This window comes from Borostomias antarcticus (assembly GCF_949987555.1).
Source record: "Borostomias antarcticus genome assembly, chromosome: 19".
Classification (NCBI taxonomy): Eukaryota; Metazoa; Chordata; class Actinopteri; order Stomiiformes; family Stomiidae; genus Borostomias; species Borostomias antarcticus.
In genome coordinates, this window is record NC_140252.1 from 10831412 (window position 1) to 10840201 (window position 8790).

The window sequence follows — 8790 nt, forward strand, 5'->3', positions numbered from 1 at the left end:
GATGCGGACAATCTCTTCTTTAATCCTGCTTGTCACACAAGCAAGCGAAAATATTACTCTCCGCCTTGCGTTGTCCCTCTGGGCGGAGGTAACAAGTCATGACTAGATATCAAATTTAGGCTACTCAACGACTAAACATAAATGTGATTATTTTGCTCTTTTATCAAGTCACATGAGGTAGACCTTATGATTCTGGTCAGAACTATTCAAGACTAGTCAGCACATTTAAGAAGAAACGAGAAGATGATTAAGCACCATGCTTGATAATTTGCGAGATCATCAGAGCAGAGTGATGACAATGGCAAATCAAGCTGTATGTGGCAAAAGTTAACGGGAGTCACGGCGAATGATCGTAGCTACAAAAGCGGCATCGTGTTTGTGGGTGAAAGTAAACGAGTTCATGTTTCAGGTGGATCTCTTGCTGCTACCGATATTACACCATTAACGTTGGGCTTGGCTTTTTAACGACGACGCAACATCCATCCAGCGTCACGCGGGCATGATCGGAGCGAAAGTGAAGCACGTGATGTCGACAGCCTAGTAGTGTCACGTGATGTCGGCAGCCTAGTAGTATCACGTGCTCCCAGCTGATTTAAGATAGAGTCGAAAACATCGACGGACAGTCAGCTAACATTAACGTTACAGAGTGACGAGCAGAACCTGAAGTTTGACACTGTCAGTGAAGCGGATTAACGTATCAGGTGAGTTGATACGATCAAATTCCTCAACCTGTTTGAGTTGTATTCCATTTGTGATTAATTAGGACAACATTAACAATAGCGGGCTAGTCAGCTAGTGCTAGCATCCTGGCTAACGTTAGCTAGCCAGTCCCGGTTTGATTTGCTATGAGACTAACGTTAGCTAATTGTTATGCTATCTTTCTCATTAACGATAACCAGTCATTTTTGATTGCTGGATTAATTGTTAGCCTAACCAAGTTGCTACGATTGTAGCAACTAGTTAACTAGCTATCCATAGGTCTTTTGAGGGTGTAATTTTCGGTTCGCCACCAGTAACTTTAGCTAAGTGTATGTTAAAGGTTAAAGGTAATGTAAAGGTTAAGTTTGGCAGTTTGCCTGGGTAGTGTTGTTGTTAACAAGCCACCTCCGCCATGGTATGAACGGCTTTTCCTCAGTGTGAGTTGACATGGAAAGTTGTCAAAAGTATTTGTTAGTGCTATAATTTAACTATACTAGCAATATTTATGAACGAGCCCTGGGTATCCCCCAGTAGATAACTAATGTTCATTATGCAAAACCCAGACGATCTGAAGGCATTATTTGTCGCTAATTTAATATAGCAAGTTAAAAGCTATGTCAGCAGTGTGTGAAACGGAAAGCTAGCCTAGGCGATAGCTAGCTGGTACCAGATCCCGAAATGCCAAGTTTGAGGATATTCAACCTGTCTTTAAACATTTTTAGGCATGGTTGGATGTCATTTCTGATTGGAAACAAAATCTAGTTTCGTTTCTCCTCTCAGATGTCGCCCCCGCGCCGCCCATGTTCTGTTTAGTCAAGTCTGTCATCCCCCCTGTAGGTCACCTAATTGTTCACCCATCACAACCTGGCGATAAAACATTGTTTTAAATAACGGGTGAGGGCAAAAAAGTACACAGCGTACCCTTTCATTCTCTCTAATCTAGTGTTACTTCTGTCTAACGCTTGAGATTTCTCTCTGTGGTACTTAGGGATTTCAGACAAAAGAGTAGACAGTCGTGCTGTGAGCTGAATTCCCGAAAGCCTCACTTCCCCTTTGGAGGGGTTGAACAACGACAGATGGCAGTGTGCTGCTTTGTGAGCGCTTTGCAGATGCTGAGCTCAGAACAAGATTAACCCAGGCCAGTTTCGTACTCTGCTGCTTCCTTTTGGTGCTGAGTCATCCTTCCTGACAAGGCCCTCATGATCAAACTACAGACTGTTTAGTGAACTCATACCCCAAAGACTCCTAATTCCTTTTACAGACCCCTTTGTTTTGTAGTCAGTCAGTGATGCTGGAAATGAGTACAATTGGAGCCTCTCATCAACACAGAAACATAATCCTATAAATCTCTTGGATGACGATCGAATGTCACTGATCCTATAGCCCAGATCAGAACTCCTTCTGGGCCCTGCTAGTTATACTACAAAAGTCCTCTCAGGTACGTGTGTGTGTGTGTGTGTGTGTGTGTGTGTGTGTGTGTGTGTGTGTGTGTGTGTGTGTGTGTGTGTGTGTGTGTGTGTGTGTGTGTGTGTGTGTGTGTGTGTGTGTGTGTGTGTGTGTGTCATTGCGTGTGTGCATGCATGCGTCATCTCAGCCTCTTGGCTCTGGTGTGTTCTCTCTGTGGAGAGGGCTTTTTAAGTAGCCTAGCTGGAGTGTTTCTGTTCCCGCCTGACTGATGGCTGAAGTAAGTGTGTGTGCGTTCATCCATGCGTGCGAGGCAGACCTAACAAGCTGTGGTGTGTTTTGATCAACAGATCAACGTTTTGATCAACAGATCTTCAGGTAACCTTATACTTGAGTTGCGAGCCCTCTTTCAAGAATTGAATGCCTGTTTTGTAGTTTTTCTAGACCCTGTACAAACTTTTAATTGTGTTGTTCAGGCCTCCCTCCTCCTATCACAGATTAAAACAGTTTGGTTTAAGAGACACTTACCGGAGCCATTTTATCTATTAGTGCCCCCTTTTAACGTCATCTCTAAATCTAATCTTCACTGTACTTGATATTCTCCGCCAGTGATCCAGTCTGCTACCTGCTCCTGACGATTATGTTTCCTGTTGCGACAGGAAAGATGTGGCGTCTGGCGTTCCTGTGCCTGGTAGCCGGCCTGTCGATCAGCTGGGCTAGGCCCCGCCTTTCCCCACTGTCCGACGAAATGGTCAACTACATCAACAAGCTCAACACTACCTGGAAGGTGTGTGTGTGTGCATGTTTGTGCGTGTGCGCATGCATGATATAGTTTTGGTTAAAAGCAGTGCATTACATGGATTTCATTGTTTTTGACATTCTGAGATTCACCCACGGTTGTTTCTGTGATTAGGCCGGCCACAACTTCCACAATGTGGACTACAGCTACGTGAAGAGCCTGTGCGGGACTTTGCTGAAGGGCCCTAAACTCCCCGTCATGTGAGTGTCAAGTTCGTGTGTGTGTCTGAGAGCGCTACTTGTGGATGTTCCAGTTGAGCTCTGAAGGGGGAAGTGAAAGCCAGTCAGATGATACAGCTGAGCACCTGACATTTCTGCCTTGTGCTGAGCTCATCAGATCAGACCTACTGGTCAGGAAGAAGGGTCAGCTCTGTTCCACACGACCTCTCTCTCCTGGCTCAGCATCGGTCAATCAAACTTCAGGTTCAGTTAGCGCTCTGTAGCTGGGCTGTGTCATTTCCTCTTGAGTATGGAGACCAGTTTGAATTGTTTGTGTGTGTTTGTGTGTGTTAGGATGCAGTATGCAGGTGATGTGAAGCTGCCCGAGAGCTTTGACCCCAGAGAGCAGTGGCCCAACTGCCCCACCTTGAAGGAGGTCCGAGACCAGGGGTCATGTGGATCCTGCTGGGTACGACATGCACACACGCGCTCACTCACACACACACACACACACACACACACACACAAATTATACATACAGTTCAGTCACACTGGTGGCACTCGAGCCCCTCAAAAGAAAAAGCCATAAAAAAAGGCAGCTTGACGCGTGTTGAAATTGCGTGTGTAGAGGCAAGCAGTCACGTCACCTCTCTTCTCCAAATGAGCAACTTTCTCCTTCTGCTACTTTGTAGATTACAAGTGTGACCATTTTGTACCACAGTTTAGCTGAGTATTTTAATGATTTAATCATGTGTGGGCTGATTTCATCATTGTTTAGGCTTGTATTTGTAGCTGCTGCAACTTGTTGTATGCAATCTATTTTGTACCACTCTAAACTATAGAGCTGATAGTAGCCTACCAAAATCAATCGGAAACTCAAAAAAAAAAGAGTCAGGATTATGCAACCCTGGCTGATCCATTCAGTGCAAGTCATCAGAGTGTATTGTGCTGTGTGATTGAGTCATTAAAGGAGGCTAAAGACACTGTTCTGACAACTAGCTGACTGATACCTGTTGAGATTGTGCAAGGCATATGTACAACAAAGTTTAATATAGATCTTGATGAATTGGACATTTTAAAAGTGTCTCAAGCCAAAAAAGTGTGGGCACCCCTGCTTTACACCTGGTTTACATTGTGGATGTGCAAGTTCTACTTTTTGTCACCCCTGCTTTACACACTCGTGCGTTGTTCACCATTCAGTTAGAGCAAGAAAAAATAAATTGTGTGTGTGTGTTCCCTGTTCAGGCCTTTGGTGCTGCGGAGGCCATCTCCGACCGTGTGTGTATCCATAGCAACGCCAAGGTCAGCGTGGAGATCTCGTCAGAGGACCTGCTCACCTGCTGCGACACCTGTGGCATGGGGTGTGTGTGTGTGTTTGCGTGCGTGCGTGCGTGGGTGTGTAAGCATTACAAGAAAGATGTGAAATTTTTGGTATTGAATCCTACCTTCAACTCGTGTGTGTTTGTGTGTTTGTGTGTTTGTGTGTTTGTGTGTGTGTGTGTGTGTGTGTGTGTTAGGTGTAACGGTGGATACCCCGGGGCTGCCTGGGAGTACTGGACCACCGACGGGCTGGTGTCTGGAGGCCTGTACGACTCCCACATTGGTGAGTTCAAGTGTGTGTGAGCGAGGGCCTGTGTGTGTGAGCGAGGGCCTGTAAGAAACTCCTTTCCGTCAGCCACAGTCCAATCCCTTATAAACGCACGCACACCCACTCAACTGCCCTGTGTGTCTCTTGTCAGGTTGTAGACCGTACTCCATCGCCCCGTGCGAGCACCATGTGAACGGCTCCAGACCCCCGTGCACTGGAGAAGGGGGAGACACGCCCAAGTGCACAGAAAAGTGTGAGCCTGGCTACATGCCCTCCTACGGACAGGACAAACACTTTGGTAAGGGTGGAATCAACACACACACACACACATACACACACACACACGTATATGTATATGTTTGCATGTGCTGGAGGTTAACACACACACTCACTCACTGTTGTGTGGTAGGTAAGCTGTGCGTGCGGGTGTGTGCGTGCGCACACTCGTGCACTGTAGGTAAGCTGTGTAACGTGTGTGTTGTAAGCTGTGTAACGTGTGTGTTGTAAGCTGTGTAACGTGTGTGTTGTAAGCTGTGTAACGTGTGTGTTGTAAGCTGTGTAACGTGTGTGTTGTAAGCTGTGTAACGTGTGTGTGTGTTGTGTTGTAGGTAAGCAGTCGTACAATGTGCCTTCTGAGGAGAAACAGATCATGACTGAGCTTTACAAGAACGGGCCTGCGGAGGGAGCCTTCACCGTCTACGAAGACTTCCTCAACTACAAGTCAGGTGAGAATACACACACACACACACACACACACACACACACACACACAGTGAACCTTGATATTGCCAACATCAAACCAAATCACTTGTCGCTCACTCTGTCTCATGGTTCCAATGTACTTTGATATTGTTTACACACACAAACTCTCTCTCGTCGCTGACGTGTGCGCGCGTGTGTGTAGGAGTGTACCAGCATGTGTCTGGCTCACCTGTGGGAGGCCACGCCATCAAGATCTTGGGCTGGGGAGTGGAGGACGGCACCCCCTACTGGCTGGCTGCAAACTCCTGGAACACCGACTGGGGAGAGAACGGTGAGACACACACACACACACATATATATGCATTGCACTTTCTCCCCGTCTGCAAAGCACATGGATCCGGTTCATGTCCTGTATGTTGGTGAAACAGTGAAACGGCCATGCTGTGGTTGTAAACGTCTTAAACGCTATTTCTGTTCCCCTCCCAGGGTTCTTCAAGATCCTGCGTGGAGAAGATCACTGTGGAATAGAGTCTGAGATTGTGGCTGGAATCCCTCAGTAGAGACTGCAGATGCAGCACCCCCCCCCCCCCCCCCCCGTCCACCCGGGGGAGCTGTACTCAGACCCGGCCTCTAGTTAAGATGTTATTGATCACTTTAATATGCATTGGGGGGGGGGGGGGGGGAGGAAGACGGGACAAATCAATGCTGCTGGTTGTGTTTTAGTCAGAAGGTCGAAGGTCGTGACCTTTTCTCTGAGGTGACTCCAGCAGGCTGTTTCTCAGGACGGGCCTCAACCGTCTGCAGTGGCTTCCTCTCCTCTCCGTATCCAGGTGTATTGGCCTCCGTGGGTTGGCTGAGCGTATCTGTCTCCAGACAGGGGGAGGAGGAGGTCACTGTAGAGTGTTCAGATGATCTGGCTGACCACTATCTTAGTTTCCTGTTTTTTATTTGCACATTGGAGCCAGTCATGCAGAGGTCAAACAGCGGTCAGCTGCTGAGCTTAGCCGGTCACAACATGCTGGAAGTCACCGTTTTTATTCATTAGTCTTTTAAAGTGAAACTCAGCCATTGGACGTAAATGCAAAGTCCTCCTCTTGTTCAGGGAAGTGGGTAGCAGGCTTTCCTGGTCACCCCACTACTTCAGAATTAGAGATGGCTAATGCCTTCTGATTTGTAAATCATTTTAGCAAAATATTCTCGTAGGACATCATGGATTGTGTTGTGCACTATCAAATATGTTTTTAAAAACTGATTGGAGATTAGACTTGTTTTTTTTACTGACTGTAATGTAACCTGATTTTAAATGCTATTTTCAATGATTTTGTCCTTGTCCTGATCAAGGGGTTGTGACATGATTGAGGTACCTGACGTTAATTAAAACCAACAGGTTTCATATCATGGTCTTAAGTGTTCTTTACCAGTACTGTACTTAATGTACAATGGATCTGGACCAGCAACCCGGTAACAGCTTCTGTAACCTTGAGTGTAGAGAGAGATTCAGGCATAGCATGATGTTGGAACAACTAGTCTTGTACACACACACTGACAAAGATAGCATGAAAAAGCAGAAGCTTTATTATAAACATACAAACCTTCCCTTCAGGAAATGTACAATAAACCGTTAATTCCACGTGCTTTAAAATAAAAAAATGATCGTGACATGTAGGCCAGTCTGAAGATGACATGACATCGTATTGCCGTGTGCTGGTCAGCAGACTCCAGTCCATTCTAGTGGGTCTAGTCCCAGAACGACCACTGCAGGTGACCGTCTACACAAGGTTAAACACCTAATCAGTAACACACGCACACGACTCTTGCATAAGTGGGTTCAGACCACACAGATTCTGGATCATTCTCTAGTGTTTATCAAAGGCAGTTGAACCTTAGCAATGTTGTCTGCATGTCAATTGACTTTATGTTTCGTGACACATTTCCTGGCCAGATCAAGCCTTAAAAACACATTTCCATGTCGGTTTTCCGTTGGAAGAAGGGCTTCCTGGTTCTAGACTAGGCGTCGTCTGAATCCTGTGTAAACGGACCCTTGCAGTCGGCTGCTGAGTTCTGAGACCTTGAGATCATCTGCTGCCCATACGTCTGGCTAGGTGAAAATAGAAAAGCAGTAGTGTTTTATTGAACGGCATGCAGCATGTTTTGACTACACAGGAACAGCTTTTTAAAACTTCATACATGCATTCCGGAATACAGGCTGGTGTTTTATTTAGATATCTTCAGCATTATGCAAGATTTTTTTCCATTCTTTCAGATTCTCACAGAAGCAAACAGACTTCACCAGTATGAGGTTATGATCTTGGCACCTTGCTGATATTTACCTATAAACAACAGGCCCATCTGTAACAGCGCAGCAGTCACAAAGCAACATGGCAGCTACGTCAGACTTGATGGTAGGTCAGTAAAATACCTTTTTTTTTTTATTGCAAAAATGAACAGAAAAGCAAGAGTTTTAAAATAAGTAGCGAGAGGCTGTGATTGTGTGTCGCTGCTGTCAGTCACTGGACAGACTGCGCCGATTGGATGCATCTATTCGCCTGGATGGACAGGTTAACTGTCAACTGTGTGTGTCATGGATCTGTTTGTCCTAGGTAGTCTTTTGGAGTGTTGTGTGTGTGTGTGTGTTGACTATCTGTGCCCTCTACGCGAGTGTGTGTTCACATCTCAGGCTGTCCTTGGTGCACTGGGGCTTGTTTGCTGTGCTCTTGCTCTGCAGCAGGGGCTTCTGGTATTTGTGGTCCTTTCTGCTCTTCTGCTTGCTGTGGCTGGTCTTCCTGGCCCGGGTGCTCTTCCAGGGTTTGCTGCTGCGCTTCCTGTCTGTCCTCCTTCTGTCCTTCCTTCTTTAGACCCCCCTGTTCTGCCTCTACCGCTACTTCCTGTTCCACACGGTCCTCCTGCTGTGGTGGTTCTGGACTGCCGGGTGGTGACGACTTCCCCTCTGAGGTCACACCCGCTTCCTGTTCCTGCTGGGGAGGTGCATTGTGGGAGTCGGAGTTCCCTTGCGGCATGGGAGGGGAGAGGAGCTCGGAAGGAGCGAACAGGCCATCCTGGTTCACATCCTGGGTCTGCAGGAGGAAATCTACCATGGACACCACCTGGACACACACACACACACACACTGTTACATGGAGTACACACTCTGGCATATATACTGTATGCACGTACACAGTACAGGCACATGCGAACACACACTCTCACTAACATGCAAGCGCACACACACACTTGCATGCAAAACCTTCAGTTGCATGCAAAACTTCAAACACTCATTTGCATACACACATATAATACACACACACACACACACTAAGGCTGGTACATGGCACTGATTCACCAGCTGTAACCAAACACACAAGGCCGCGTTAGTCTACAGATTCAGTTCCGCCCTGCCGCAGTATGGAACAATAGCCTTACAGAAACATTATCTGCCCACT

General features: G+C 46.6%; 2 protein-coding genes across 4 annotated transcripts in view; one reads left to right on the forward strand and one right to left on the reverse strand.

The window, feature by feature from the left end:
* The first annotated feature begins 586 nt into the window (after positions 1-586).
* On the forward strand, positions 587-6729 carry LOC311322139 (cathepsin B-like). 3 transcript variants are annotated; one of them, XM_084454172.1, is made up of 11 exons: positions 591-701; positions 2454-2481; positions 2763-2890; positions 3017-3102; positions 3415-3529; positions 4306-4421; positions 4578-4663; positions 4800-4946; positions 5257-5373; positions 5553-5681; positions 5837-6729. In XM_084454172.1, the coding sequence occupies exons 3-11, from the start codon at positions 2768-2770 to the stop codon at positions 5908-5910; spliced, it is 993 nt and encodes a 330-aa protein (XP_084310298.1). In that variant the 5' UTR covers positions 591-701; positions 2454-2481; positions 2763-2767; the 3' UTR covers positions 5911-6729. The 3 variants fall into 3 exon arrangements, with proteins under 3 accessions (XP_084310300.1, XP_084310298.1, XP_084310299.1); XM_084454173.1 differs by lacking the exon at positions 591-701 and adding an exon at positions 721-2137; XM_084454174.1 differs by lacking the exon at positions 2454-2481 and having other exon boundaries at positions 587-701.
* A 927-nt stretch (positions 6730-7656) lies between these two features.
* Positions 7657-8790, reverse strand: part of cgref1 (cell growth regulator with EF-hand domain 1) — a 4517-nt gene continuing 3383 nt past the window's right edge. The window contains exon 6 of the mRNA XM_084454102.1: positions 7657-8454. Within this exon, the coding sequence (XP_084310228.1) occupies positions 8017-8454 (438 nt within the window). The 3' untranslated portion in view covers positions 7657-8016. The remainder of the gene's footprint in view (positions 8455-8790) is intronic.

Coding starts and splice junctions, on each gene's coding strand:
- LOC311322139 (XM_084454174.1), top strand. CDS start 2,768: ATGTGGCGTCTGGCGTTCCTGTGCCTGGTAGCCGGCCTGTCGATCAGC. Junction 3,103..3,414: donor GGCCCTAAACTCCCCGTCAT/GTGAGTGTCAAG, acceptor TGTGTGTGTTAG/GATGCAGTATGCAGGTGATG. Junction 5,374..5,552: donor CTTCCTCAACTACAAGTCAG/GTGAGAATACAC, acceptor GCGTGTGTGTAG/GAGTGTACCAGCATGTGTCT.